The sequence below is a fragment of the Alosa sapidissima genome, chromosome 8, assembly GCF_018492685.1.
Source record: "Alosa sapidissima isolate fAloSap1 chromosome 8, fAloSap1.pri, whole genome shotgun sequence".
Classification (NCBI taxonomy): Eukaryota; Metazoa; Chordata; class Actinopteri; order Clupeiformes; family Clupeidae; genus Alosa; species Alosa sapidissima.
The window spans coordinates 24,638,096-24,653,220 of record NC_055964.1 but is presented as its reverse complement, the minus strand read 5'-3'; the positions used below and the strand labels follow the sequence as shown (position 1 = coordinate 24,653,220).

The following is a 15,125-nucleotide window of genomic DNA, read 5'->3' as shown; positions in this document are numbered from 1 at the left end:
ATGATTCTAACTGTCTCACTGAATTGCATTATGCACACTCAATTCTCACTGGTATCTGCTAGACAACAAGTACCAAAACATGATTAGTTCATAGATTTCACATGTAATATACATTTTATACAACCCCTCCCCCATCTTGCCTGTTCATAATTCTGAGAAATTCTTGAATTGTGTGCATGTACATGTACATGTACATGTACATGTTTATATTTATGTGTGTGTGGGTGTGTGTGTGTGCGTGCATGTGTATGTGCTTGTGTGTTTGCCTGTTTATGTGCCTGTGTGTGTGCATGTGCATGCATGCGTATATATGTCTACTGTGTGAGTATGTGTCATACGTAGGATTACTGTGAATGTTTGTGTGTGCGTGTGTATCTGTTTATGCACATGTGTGCATATGGAATGGGTTTACATGACCCCTGGAGGCAAACATACGCAAAAAATTGGTCATCCTAGGCCTTACGGTTCTCAAGATATTCACAGAAAACTGTGTCTGCCCTACCCTCCTTTCGGGGGGTCCAGTCCAGTGGGGGGGCTACAGATCAAAACGAAAAGCGATGGTTCCATGCTATCCATGTGGGGTTACATGCCCACCAAGTTTCGTGTACCCCGGTCTTTCAGTGTCCGGGATCCTTGTTGGTGTACAGTCACTAAATGTACACATAAATTATTTTATTGTAAGGCCCCCCATGAACGAAAGTCCACGAAACTTGGCATGCATTTGGAGGGTGTCCTAATGATCCTACACTTTCAATTTCGTGCAGTTTTGACCATGTCAGCCAGAGATATTGTGATGAAAACACCTAATGTTTTGCTTTTTAATTTTTAACTAGGTGGCGCTATACATGAAATAAGTGGTAATGGGATAGGTTGACATGCCCCCTTAAGACCAACATACAAAAAAAGGTGGACCTCATAGGCCCTATGGTTCTCGAGATATTTACAGAAAATTGTCTCCGGCCACCTACAGGCCAGTTGGTGTATAGTAACATAAATTAATTTATTGTGTGGCCCCCCATGAACGGAATTCCACGAAACTTGGCGTGCATTCAGAGGGTGTCATAATGATCCTACACTTCCAATTTCGTGCAGTTTTGACTATGTTAGGTCACAGATACCTGCGATTACAACACCTCATTTTTACTTTTTTGTGTTTAACTAGGTGGCGCTATACATTAAATGAGTGGTTATGGAATGGGTTGACATTGCCCTTTGAGATAAAAAAAATGGTCCTCCTAAACCCTACGCTTCTCGAGATATTCACAGAAAACTGTGTCTGCCCTACCCTCCTTCCGGAGGGGTCCAGGGGGGGCTACAGATCAAAACGAAAACAGGAGGTTCCATGCTATCCATGTGGGGTTACATGCCCACCAAGTTTCGTGTACCCAAGTCTTACAGTGTCCCGGGAATCCTTGACGGAAATTTGGACATGCGAAAAAGAAAAAGAAAAAAAAAAGAATCTGACTAAACCTATATGACCGCCGCTTCACTGCGCGGCGGTCATAATAATATACAGAGATGTAGCCCATGTGTGAGCGAGCAGTTTCAGTTGGTAGGCTAGAATACTGATGAGAGTGGCAGAAAACTGATGATGCACAGTCGATGCACAGTCAAGCCACAGCTCAAGCCACTGCACTCTCACTCTCTTTCTCTTCCTCACATACACACACACATACTTCACATACACAAACATGCTCTCTCCCTCACATACACACACACTCTCTCACACTCTCTCTTACACTCTCTCTCTCACTCACACACACACACACACACACACACACACTTCATATATTCCCTCTGTCTCTCCCTCTCACACACACACACAGTCACACACTGTTGCTGAGTAGGAAAAGCCCTAATTTTAACACATCATTCCTGATATATCTCTGTTGCTTTCAAATTGTTGTACATCCCAGAATAGAGAAGCATGGCAGAAGGAAGTAGTGGTATTCAGGGGGAGTGTTTAATACATTGTTCAGATGATAAACCTTGTGGCACCTACTGTATGAACATAAAGTCACACTACTGAGAGCAGCTGAAATAAGAGCCTATCGCCCCATCCTTGATCTTGCTAAAGGTCTCCCTGAGGTTAGAATACCATCCATATTGTATCACAGAAAATGGCGTAGCATCTTTACTATGAAGAAACTGCTTGACAAGATCCTTGCAAAAGACATATCTGCAGAACCGTCTGTCACAGAGGACCTAAGAAAATCTGAAAGGGAAGGTCCAACGACTTTAAGAGTTTATGAGGCCAAATGTATAGGTGCTGGTCATATAATTAGAATATCATCAAAAAGTTAAATCATGTCAGTAATTCCATTCAAAAAGTGAAACTTGTATGTTATATGCATTCATTACACACAGACTGATATTTCAAATGTTTAATTCTTTTCATTTTGATGATTATAACTGACAACTAATGAAAATCCCAAATTCAGTATCTCAGAAAATTAGAATATTACATTACATACATAAACCAATACAAAAAAAAGTTTTTTTTAGAAATGTTGGCCAACTGAAAAATATGAACATGAAAAGTATGAGCATACAGCACTCAATATTTAGTTGGGGCTCATTTTGCCTGAATTACAATGCGGGGTGGCATGGAGTCGATCAGTCTGTGGCACTGCTCAGGTGTTATGAGAGCCCAGGTTGCTCTGATAGTGGCCTTCAGCTCTTCTGCATTGTTGGGTCTGGTGTATCGCATCTTCCTCTTCACAATACCCCATAGATTTTCTATGGGGTTAAGGTCAGACGAGTTTGCTGGCCAATTAAGAACAGGGATACCATGGTCCTTAAACCAGGTACTGGTAGCTTTGGTACTGTGTGCAGGTGCCAAGTCCTGTTGGAAAATGAAATCTGCATCTCCATAAAGTTGGTCAGCAGCAGGAAGCATGAAGTGCTCTAAAACTTCCTGGTAGACGGCTGCGTTGACCTTGGACCTCAGAAAACACAATGGACCAACACCAGCAGATAACATGGCACCCCAAACCATCACTGACTGTGGAAACTTTACACTGGACTTCAAGCAACGTGGATTCTGTGCCTCTCCTCTCTTCCTCCAGACTCTGGGACCTTGATTTCCAAAGGAAATGCAAAATTTACTTTCATCAGAACATAACTTTGGACCACTCAGCAGCAGTCTAGTCCTTTTTGTCTTTAGCCCAGGCGAGATGCTTCTGATGCTGTCTCTTGTTCAAGAGTGGCTTGACACAAGGAATGCGACAGCTGAAACCCATGTCTTGCATACGTCTGTGCGTGGTGGTTCTTGAAGCACTGACTCCAGCTGCAGTCCACTCTTTGTGAATCTCCCCCACATTTTTGAATGGGTGTCTATTACAGTTTTTCTCGATTGCTTTGACCTTACTTGCCTGATTGCTTAAGTAAACTGGAACCCACTTGGTCTTCATGACTACTTTCTTTGCACAGCAGAAGTCATCTCTTGCAAATGTGTTCACACATTTTCATTGGGTTCACACATTTCTCACACCCTTTTGCAAAACAGTTAACACGGGTGTCATTCAAAAGCCCCAAACTCTATTGGTTTTCCCATGCTAAACAAAAGGAAAACATCTTTTCACAGGTGGTATAGATTCCTTGCATAAGTCTGAATCTCTGATACACCTGTGTGAAACTCCTTTGCACAATTCTTCAATCAGCAATCATTCATTATACATAAGAGATGTCTGTTCTGTGTTGCTATTTGCAAGTATGGATCTAATGCACATTTAGACAAAGTACTGTATTGCCTATTTGGTGGAGAAAACAGTACAACAGGTGTTGACTGTAGGTCTATTTCGATGAAAAATGACAAGTTGTAGTTCAATGAAATTTACTGTATCTTGCTAGGTATTTACTGTATGTCTTACATGTCAATGGCAGTTACATCTTGGGAGGAATGAATAAATTATTTTTTTATTCAGTACATTTTGTCTTTTCAAAGTTTTTTTCTGATACCAGAAAAATGAGAAAGTAATGGAACAGACATAGCAAAAATGCTCATTTTGAGAACTAGATTTTGCATTTTGTTGTCCAGTGTGTAATGATTGATTAAAGAGTGTTTTTTAATTGGCAACAAGTTGTAGTGTTTGAAGGCAAGATTTGCTTTTGCTGCATGTTTTAAGTGTTTTGAGAGAGTAACAGCCTTTTGCAAGCAAAATGTGTCATTTTGTCTAGAGTGCTTTTGTTCAGACATGAGTGTTAACTGTTTTGAGAGCATGATTTCAGAGTTGACACAGGTATCAAAACAATCGAGAAAAACTGTAATGTGCTTGGACACAGAGCTCTGTGAACAGCCAGCCTCTTTTGCAATGACCTTTTGTGTTTTGCCCTTCTTGTGCAAAGTGTCAATGGTCGTCTTTTGGACAACTGTCAAGTCAGCAGTCTTCCCCATGATTGTGTAGCCTACAGAACTAGACTGAGAGACCATTTAAATGCCTTTGCAGGTGTTTTGAGTTAATTAGCTGATTAGAGTGTGGCACCAGGTGTCTTCAATATTATTTTATTTATTTATTTTATTTATGATAACTATTATTCAAGACACAAAGGTCCATAGAGATAACACAGTACAGATATATAAATATAAAACAATACAAAACATTTAAGAATGATGCAGATGAGGCATCATTTACAAAACCTATACAGGCTTCAGGTCCAATGTTTCCAAAAGCTGTATAAAAGATGAATACCTTGTGTCACTCTTAGACATCAGCTATGGACACAATAATCATATTCTTAGACCCTGTCAGTCTGTACATGAATCTATACATAAAATTTCATAAAACAGCGTTAAAAGAGGGCACATTGTTGGACACAAACATTTCACTGGCACTAGGGATTTTAAGCACAATTCTCAGTGCATCATTATAAGCCACTTGAAGTGTTTTCATTTTCGACTCACTAAAATTACACCACACCAACCTTTTCACAATATTCTAATTTTCTGAGATACTGAATTTGGGGTTTTCATTAGTTGTCAGTTATAATCATCAAAATTAAAAGAAATAAACACTTGAAAAATATCAGTATGTGTGGAAGAAATGTATACATTATACAAGTTTCACTTTTTGAATGGAATTACTGAAATAAATAAACTTTTTCATGATATTCTAATTATATGACCAGCACCTGTAATTTGTGACAAATGTAGCAAGTATTTGAAAGGTCGAAGGACAAAAGAGAGTCTAACAAAATGAGTTAAGACCTGATGACAAAATCAGAAGAGCAGCCGTCAGGAAAAGTTACAAAAGAGTACTATCCATAGCCAGTCGTGACTTAGTAGCAGCAGAAGGCCATTACCATAGATCCTGCTACAGGGCGTACACAAAGGAAGATTCAGACATAGACAAAGATGAAACTAACTTGGCCTGCAAATGTGTACGGACCTGCAAACTTCCTGACTGCTCCTGCCTTTCAAACAAATTAAAATGCACGGAATTGTGTAGGTTACAAACTTGTAGCAATCAGATGGAGGAAGAGGAGGATGAGGAGAACATAAATGCCAGTCTGGATGAATATGATGATAGTGATGAAGATTAAAAATATATTTTTGAGTCCTCATTAATCTTGTCTTCAAACGTTTGAGCACATCCACCTATAAATTCCACTGTAGCCTAAAGTTGAGCCATTTTTGCAGCCAAGACATTATGGTCTCTATCAAAGCCAAACATGCCTATTCAGCCATTTAATCCATATATTTTCTAAAAGACCATACTCTCTAGATGTCAGAAAACATGAGTTTGGACTTGATCCACCCTTTTCCATCCTTTTGCATGTATATATTAATGTATTATATAGGCGAAAATGTGTACATTTTATTTAATTTAGCCTGCATCATTAATGAAAAACTAAATCATCCATCTAAATTTTATATTTTCTACAAGCTTATGTCATCTAGATGTGATATAACATGGATTAAGACATGTCCCACCTTCCTCCAGACTTTGAGGCACCCATATCTGTACATAGGCTTGTATTGTATAATTTACTGTGTGCAGGTATAAAACCTAGGAAAAATACAACTAAGCTACCACTTAGAGAGGGTTATCATACCAAATAATGTTCCTCAGGCATGGAGGATTACAAAAATCATTGGTAGATTTTGCCACCTCAGGTGATACCGATATGTGATTTTTTAGGTCCTGGCCCATAGTATGACTTAAACATTACTTCGAGTGTCAAAAGTGCAGTTATCTGAGTATCAAAAATGTAGTTTTAATATCGTGCAGTGTAGACAGTAGAGTAAAGTTGGTTTTAATATTGTGCAGTGTAGACAGTAGAATACAGTTGGTTTACAACAATATAAATTAAATATAAATATGTGCAGTGTATAACAGTAACCTTATAAGATTAGTAAGAATAATATAGATATATGCAGTATATTAACATAATATATCATAAGAAAGACCACTGTTGGTTGGTTGGTTGTCACCAGGATGCAGAGCTAGAGATCAGTGGGGTGACAGCCGCAGGGAAGAAGCTTCCTCTGAACCAGCTGGTTCGGGTGTGGAGAGACCTCCACGCCTTCCAGAGGGGAGTGGGGTGAACAGTCTGTGTTTGGGGTGACAGTCTTTGATGATGCTGCACGCCTTACAGAAGCATCGCTTGCCCTGGATGGCCTCGATGGAGGGGAGATGCGTTGGCTAGTTGACGCGTTGGCTAGTTTTCACCACCCTCTGAAGTACTTTCCGGTCGGAGGCAGAGCAGTTGCCATACCAAACTGTGACAGTAGTTGGTGAGGATGCTCTTGATGGTGCAGCGGTAGAAGTTCACCAGGATCTGAGGAGGAAGAAGAGATCTTCCTCAGGAAGAAGAGATGCTGGTGAGCCTTCTTGATCAGGGTAGAGATGTTGAGGGTCCAAGAGAGGTCCTCAGAGATGTGGACACCCAGAAACTTGAAGCTGGTGACACACTCCACCTCACTCCCGTTGATGAGAATGGGGGTGTGTGTGCTAGCTTTAGACTTCCTGAAGTCCACAATGAGCTCTTCTTGGTGTTGAGAGGCAGGTTGTTGTCAGTGCACCACGATGTTAGGTGCTGGACCTCCTCCCTGTAGGCCGTCTCATCGGTGTTGCTGATGAGTCCAATCACTGTAGTGTCATCTGCAAACTTGATAATGGTGTTAGAGCCATGTACAGAAGTGCAGTCGTAGGTGAAGAGGGAGTAAAGGAGAGGGCTCAGCACACATCTCTGTGGTATGCAGGTGCTCAGGGTAATGGTCGAGGAGGTGTGGTTATCTAACCTAACAGACTGAGATCTGTTGGTTAGTAAGTCCAAAATCCAGTTAGAGGAAGGTATTAATTATATGCCCATTTGCTGTCCCATAACTGCAGTTATTTTTATAAGGATATGCCTAAGTAAACTAAAGCCAGTGACTTTCTAATGAGGAGACACAGCACTCAAAGAATCTCCCATAAAAATGTATGGGGTTAGTTTGTAATGCAAACATGGCAGTCGTCTACACATATTCCCCCCCTTCCGCCACCAAAACTTGACATGTGAATACATCGTGCCGATCATGTGTTGTGATCTTGGAGCTGGAGCAAGGTTGGTGTCGTGAAGCCTTGCGCACGCGCAGTTCAGTTCGAAATAGATTCCTAATAAGTGCCCAAAATGCGTTGTAATATGGCTGCCGAGTGGAGGGACTTGCCTAAAAGGACTTTGCTAAAGCCTTCTCTTTCTTGGTTTGTACACTTATTCTAAAGGTTTACAGATAACACACCATAGACAATATCATTGACATTGACTTTGATTAGACTATTCTTCTATTCTTCTATTGTTGGACACATAGGCTACAGTGGTGCTTGAAAGTTTGTGAAAGCCTCAGAAATTTAGGAAATAAATATGACAACAAATGCGATCAGCCCTTCATCTGTCACCAGAATTGATAAAGAGAAGCCAATGGAATGTTTATTAAGAATGTGAGTAATTGTTGCTGATGGGGTTCACAACATTTATTGGAAGGAGAGGCCCATATGGCCAGTAAATGAAAATACTGTATGTTCACATTAATAAAGTTAATAAAGATTCCATTGGTCTCTCTTTATCCATTTCTGATCACATTGTAGGTCATATTTATGCAGATTTTCAGAAATCTATAAGGGATCCACTGTTCACAAAACTTCTAGCACCACTGTGCATTCCAGTGTACAGATAGATACAGAGGTCACAGATACAGATGTGACATATGACCAATCACACATGAGCTACAAATGTATTCATTTTGCACCTTTTGACAATTTTGAAATTATATGTCCTGGGCACATAAGATTCATGGCAGCCAATGTGACCAGTGAATGTGGGGTCACCTTCATCTCCCAAATGGTGATCTCATCATAGGATGAGATAAAGGAAAGGTTCACTCACTGGCATCAGACACCTGGGGCCAGGATGGACACTGATGTGTGAGCAACATCCACCAGTTGTAGAATGAAAATGGGTACATGAAAAACTATATCAGGGTCATTCCATGTGAAAACAGGCAATATCGCAGTATCATGTACATGGTACCTCTCAGATTTTGCTGAAAAGCTGTGAAAATATGCCTTATGTTACCAAACGAGGGAATCTGAAGTTTCAGGTCAATATCTCAAATGGTTTGCCAGTGGCGTCCATTTGACACATTGGAATTTCACATTTAATTTTTTGGCATTTCTGGAAGTCCTTTTTTTTTGCAAACACCGCGCTCTCCCGATTGTTCTCTTGTTTCTTTGTGGGTGCGTAATCCAGGGAACTCAGAAAATAACAAATGGTCACACTCCAAAAATCTTTTCTTGCTTTTTTAATCCATTTTAGCACAGGGGTTAATTAACAAATGATTCGGCCTGATGGCCTTTGTCAGTGTGTTTTGGAAGCCCATAACTTCTGTTCTAATAGTGGTAGAAGGCTGGTATTGTAGCCTGTACTACACAATTCTGGAGGCAGAATCAACATTCCTTACTGTTTGGGTGAAAGGGGGGTCACCAAAGTCCTAAAAAATGTTGACAGCATGTGTGATTTTTCACATTTTGGGTGGCCCTAGCACCACAATTAATGATCATATTTATTCTAAACAGGATTATTTGTTATATGTGGGAACCTTGCTCTTGCCAAAATTAATTTGAAGGGTATGGTACCACTGGTGGGGTTTTTATGGGGGTCCAAAAACCCTCTCCGGCAGAGGTGACTCTTGGAACCCCATATTTGGACCCCCAAATGACTATGTGGGCACTTGATGGGATTTATACCAGATAAAGATACATATTTGTTCTTTCTTTTAATTAAATAAAACCTTTGACTATGAAGCTCCATAATATGAATTTTATTCTTCATGATGTACCATTTTGGACATTTTTTCCAGAAGTCTGGAATGTAGATCAGGGAGAATTTACTGATGATAAAGCATGAAAATAGTAGAAATAACTTAGTATTATGCTCAGTGATGGCAAACAATTAAATACTGAGACTCTCAGTATTTAATTGTTATTTCCACTATTTTTCATTAAAAGAAAGAACAAATATGTACCTTTATCTGGTATAAATCCCATTAAGATCATCCTTGAATTTCCCCTGGGGATCAATAAAGTATCTATCTATCTATCTATCTATCTAAGTGCCCACATGCAATATATCACAGTATATTCGGGGGGTATTTAAATTTTTGGGTATTTAACATTTATGCCTATGAAGGTATGACATTGCATTGCAGTTATTAATGGACATATTTCACATCATACACAGCAGAGGTATCCTGAGCAAGTCACTCCGTTATATACTCCGGTATCGGCATAATAGTATAATTTTCCTGGCATGCTGGTAGTCAAAGTCTATCCTAATATCCAGACCGAATTTACCCAACCCACAAAACTTGAGGTCAGGAAATCTGGTCTGATGCCGCTCCATTGAGAAGTCTATATGCTCGGTGTACATGCGTTCAGGCCAATTAAATTGTTTGGATGGGCCTTATACGGTGATGGACAAATGAGCAACAGGGAAGCAGTCATCACTTCACCTGAGTGTGCTTCAGCTTATTTTCTTTACAACAACATCACTGCTGCTAGAGAAGCAAAATGTTTCATTACTGCTCTTTACAAGAAAGAAGACTGATTTCTGCCTCAACCTAAAACAGCTTCACCATCAGCTGCCTCAGGGCCATTGGATGTTTAACCCGGTGAGGTGATGCATTATGAGGGAGGGAAGTGCTCTTGTCCGTTAAGGTGCATATTCATTATTTTTGGTGGTTAGTATCCATTTTAATAGTGTTGTGTACTGTGTCATTATAGCTCATTATAGACCATTGATATTGGTATTTTTTTTTATTTTTGTAATGTAATAAAGCTGTTAATTAAGACTAGCAACAAGAAAACATTTGCAAATTAGGATATCTGCCAGAGAGAGCATATTTAATTCTGGTTCAGCAGGTTGCCCAAACTTTCCCATGCCACATTTCTATCTTCATTTAAGTTCACTATTATTTCATATCTCATGAAATGAAAGATAATATTTGAAGCATACACAAAAACAATAATACATATAAACAGATAGCCTAAATGTTCCTTTGCCTCCTCTACACCTCTATGCTTAATGGTGCATGGTGAACTCATTACTGACTGTATGGATGCTAATGAATACACACACACACACATAACCACACACATATCCTGTTACTAAAAAGGGAGACAAGTGTGCATGTGCATATGCTTGTACCTGGGCCAGTGAGTGAGTCAGTTGTTTTCTTATCTAAGTGTTCATTCCTGATGTCCAGACATTACATCAATATTATAGCCTTGAGGACCCCCCCCCAACACACACACACACAACACTTTCAACAGCATGTGGTGACAAGCACATGTAACTACACCCATATTTACTGTTTTCTGTTCACACAAGCTGGCATGCGGCCCTGGAATTGCTCCCATTACACAGATTCTCCATACCAACCAATCTTTCATAATAAACACACAGCTGGATGACAAAAACACAAAGGATATAGTCAGAGGAAAGGATCTTTAAATATTTGAGGAGTCTTTCGAAAGGTTAGTCTGGTACTAACTCATTGTTTTCTGTCTGCATTTCATGAGAACTGGTGGTGTCTAAAATAATTGAGTTGTTAAGCCATCCTACGGCCTTCATGGAGGAATCCGTTGAAGAACAAGGGGAAAGGATGAGAGGTCAACAGAAGAGAAAGCTCTTGGGGGTGAAGGAACAGGGGAGACCCTTGAGAGATGAAAAAGGCCGGTGAAAGAAGTATATTGGTTGAATGAGAACTACTGTCTACTGTTAGGTCAGTTACTGAAATGTATATTCCAAAGTTTAGATAACTATAATAATGCACATCTGACTGAACCCCTTGGTGTCCATCAATCCCTACTCCTCTGAATACATTTGCTGACTCCTTGTGACTTGCAAATATTTACTACATTTTACTATACAGTATATTTATTGACTACAAAAGTAAGGCATAGATCACAATACATAAACATAAATTCTGCAAGTTAGCGAGTTGAGCAAGTTAATAGAGGGCAGCTCCAATATTGATCTTCTGAAGTTAAGTATGTGTACTTGTGTGTATAACAATGAAATTGGTGTCCTGATCTGTTGTCACAGGCACCACCTTCTCAGTCAGTATGAATGTGTGTATGTGTGTGCGTGCTTTTAGTGTGTGTATTATTGTGTAAATACTCTTGTTAATATTGAGTCAGTGGAAACACAAGTGACGCATTAATGGCCAGAAAAAAGGAGCACAATGAAAGTACCCGTTTAAATACAAAGACATTAATGATTAAACCCCAGTTATTCATATAGAACACACACACACACACACGCACGCACGCACGCACGCACACACACACACACACAGGCACGTACCTCTCCATGAAGAGACCTCACCTATAAAAGCTCCTCCCTGAGTGAGGAGTACACAGTTGGAGCCTGTGCAGTTCAACACATACACAACATAGGCATTTCTTCTCTCTAGCTGGACATGAAACCTCTGATTTTCTCCTGCCTGTTGTGTTTAGGTGAGTGTGTTCATATAGTTGTGTTGTTCATGTTTGCATGTGTAGTGTTAATGCCTCAGGGGATATAACTATCTGTATTTGTGTTCCTATGGTACAGTGTGATAACTTGGACAGCTGTTTGTGTATGTGTTTTTGTGTGCATGTGTGTCTATAACCTCATACACATCTCTGATGGGTTTGGACTTGTTTCTAACACCATAATGGCCTCATGATGGAGATGTGTGTGTTGATATCTGAGCATGGATTGGCACTTGGGACAGATTAGAGGTTAGGGGCCAAGCGGATGTGTAAACAGGATTCTTTCATCTGGGAGACAAACATTAAAGCCACTGTGAGGTTAAGGTGTGTGGTCCAATTGGCCAAACTAAATAAAAGGCACGTTACAACGATATGTTTCTAGTCTTTTGTAAAATGAGATTAAGCAAGATTATGGAAGATTAAAGGATGTCTGAGGGCACTGAGCGGGCTGTGGGATTGAGTGTGTTTATGAATGAATGATGCCAGAGTTCCAAAGCAGACTAGTTTGTCAGGGTGCGGCTGTCTGGATGTCTTGAGTGGTTTTTGAGGGTTTTCCGCGTGGGAGTTGTTTTTCACCTTATTTGTGTGAGTGTGAATACACGTGTGTTTGAGATGGGATAAACAGCACTGTGTGATTGCTTTCATTTTAAGGATGCATGTGGGTGTCCAGGGTGCAACTGTCACCTTTGTTCAATTGGCCGGATGTAATGGATATGCTGTAGACTGGGAGTGTGGTTGACCACATTACCTGCTATTATGATGTGGTCTTACTTCATATGTATTCTTCTCTAATCTAGCACTGTGTACTTTGGTGGGGTCAGTGGGTGTGGCAGTGAGCTTCAGTGCCCATGACTCTCTGCTGGGAGCATCCGGTGACCTCCAGACCTCCAGTGAATATGAGGACCTTGAGAAGGAGAGGCCGGAGGAGGTTGAGATGATGAAAGGTACAGTTTCTCCCCAAACTCCAAGGCCGCCAATCACACCAATTCCTAGAAACATATCATGATCTAGCAACAATATGGGTCATATGTCACATTTACATGTTACATTGATATCTTAACTCAAGTGCAGCACACAAGTATGGTACCTCAAGTGGACACGTGTCCCATATGTTTGTGTCAACATATGGACCCTTTCAAGAGAGTTCCATTATCAGCATCATAGTTGGCCCCACAAGACTTCCTTTTGAACATTCCATATGTTATCTTAATGCAGAGGAAGTAGATTGGGGCCCAAATAGAACGTTCAAGCATTGTTGTTGTTTTTATTGCTGAAAGGGTCTATAGCTTTGTTACACCATCATCTTTCTCTTTTATACATTTCTCTTTGATGCAGTGTGTTCCTCACTTTGAGGGAACACGGATATCTCAATAATGTATCTTATCTATCCGACGCCTGTGTGATCTTCCAGTTCCGCAGCTCAGTAAATCAGGGGAGATGGGAGATGCCGGAAGTGGGAGAGGGCGGAATCGGAGAAAAGGGAAGGACAAAAAGAAAAACAGGAAAGTTACGGGCCAAGCCCACACACCGGCCCAAAGACAGTACACGCACTCCAGCTCACACACCACCATAGAGGACCTGTGTCTCACCACACACAGAGACTTCTGTATACATGGCCAGTGCAAGTTCTTGGAGGATCTGAGGGAACCACTGTGCATGTGAGTAAAATCCTGACAAAGTACTACATTTCAATATGTAAGCGTGTGTATGCATGAATGACAGAATGTAGACTACAGAGACATTGTCAGTGTTGCAAGTGTGGTGCATTAAATGGCTAAAAAAGTGTGGTGTGAGCATTGTTGTATTTGGAAGGTGATGATCACCACTGAATGCTTCCACTTGAATGGTTAAAAGTTGATTGTCTTTATTATTACCGGACAGCTGTCTGACAGGGTATGAAGGGAAGCGCTGTGCTATCCAGCTGATGAAGACGGAGCATAAGGAGGTGGACGCTGGGGAAGAGGCCTACGCCCACACCACTCTGCTGGTCATCGCTGTCATGCTGTCCATCATCAGCTGCTCTGCCCTGCTTCTCACCATCTGTGTGCAGTACGTCCACAACTTGTGACACACAACACAATGCAAACACTAAAAAGGGATGTGGAAATGATAGAAAAGCATAGAAAACACAGTCATGCATGATGTAAGGAACCGAAACTAACACTTGAAAGCTTATTCCATTTGTATAAACGCTACGGCTGATATCTGACATCATAGTTCTCATTTCTAGCGTTTTCTTTGTTTTGTTTTTGCAGCTATAAAACCCAGCGTCGATTCCAGGCTGCTTTCTTTAACCCAAGCAATGAAAAGGAAAATCCTCTGAAAAATGACATGATGGTATGCACATAAACACACACGCTTACACAGCTGTCTGATTTAGTCTAGTAATGTACAACTGTTATAACAATCAAGAAAACACAGATTATCTGTTATATATGCTACTGTAGATTATTATTTAATTGCTACATCATTAAATAAATAATTAAATCTACTCCTTCTTGACCCCTTGCTCTTTACGCAGATTTAGGATCCACAGAGGCAGGACACATCACTTCTTCTAGCAGCCCAGCAGACGCAACCCCTCTATTCAATAATGGATATTTATTTATGTTTTTACTTATTTATTGACTTTGGCACTTCGGTTTAGTTCTAGACCTTCTGATGTTTTATTTATTTCAATATCCTATGTATTATGTTGACGTCATTGCACCTATGGAGCATTTTCATTTCAGACCATTCAAATTAAAAGCTCTAAAGCAATATTTGGTGTGGTTCTTATCTTACATGATCAATCAAAAATGTGGAGCACAGTACTGTACATGTAACCAGAATTTTGATTCTCCTCTTTGTATAAAATATAATTGTAAGTAATTTCATGCAATGAACACTTCTGGGTTTTGCAGCAGTTTTAAAAACCAACATTGCTATGTCAGCATGTTTATAGGAATGCCCCCGATTGTGATAAACATCACAAGGGAAAATTCTATGATAGGCAAAATCCCATCAACGACATGAATTTCAGATCCCTTAATTTATATCGATACAGTACAGTGCTATATCACTATCAATACAACACTCTAAATAAGTCAAGCACAAAAGGACAATACA

The 15,125-nt window shown here is 40.2% G+C and overlaps 1 protein-coding gene across 1 annotated transcript; it reads left to right on the top strand.

The window, feature by feature from the left end:
* Positions 1 to 11,794: 11,794 nt before the first annotated feature.
* Positions 11,795 to 14,745, top strand: areg (amphiregulin). The gene is made up of 6 exons (XM_042101476.1): positions 11,795 to 11,999; positions 12,815 to 12,961; positions 13,429 to 13,675; positions 13,899 to 14,066; positions 14,273 to 14,354; positions 14,539 to 14,745. The coding sequence occupies exons 1-6, from the start codon at positions 11,963 to 11,965 to the stop codon at positions 14,542 to 14,544; spliced, it is 687 nt and encodes a 228-aa protein (XP_041957410.1). The 5' UTR covers positions 11,795 to 11,962; the 3' UTR covers positions 14,545 to 14,745.
* The last annotated feature ends 380 nt before the right edge of the window (positions 14,746 to 15,125 follow it).

What these genes read in the sequence shown, in the direction of transcription:
- areg (XM_042101476.1), top strand. Translation starts at nt 11,963, where the DNA reads ATGAAACCTCTGATTTTCTCCTGCCTGTTGTGTTTAG. An exon ending in CTGAGGGAACCACTGTGCAT is followed by an intron (nt 13,676 to 13,898) that starts GTGAGTAAAATC and finishes ATTACCGGACAG; the next exon opens with CTGTCTGACAGGGTATGAAG. An exon ending in CTTCTCACCATCTGTGTGCA is followed by an intron (nt 14,067 to 14,272) that starts GTACGTCCACAA and finishes TTGTTTTTGCAG; the next exon opens with CTATAAAACCCAGCGTCGAT.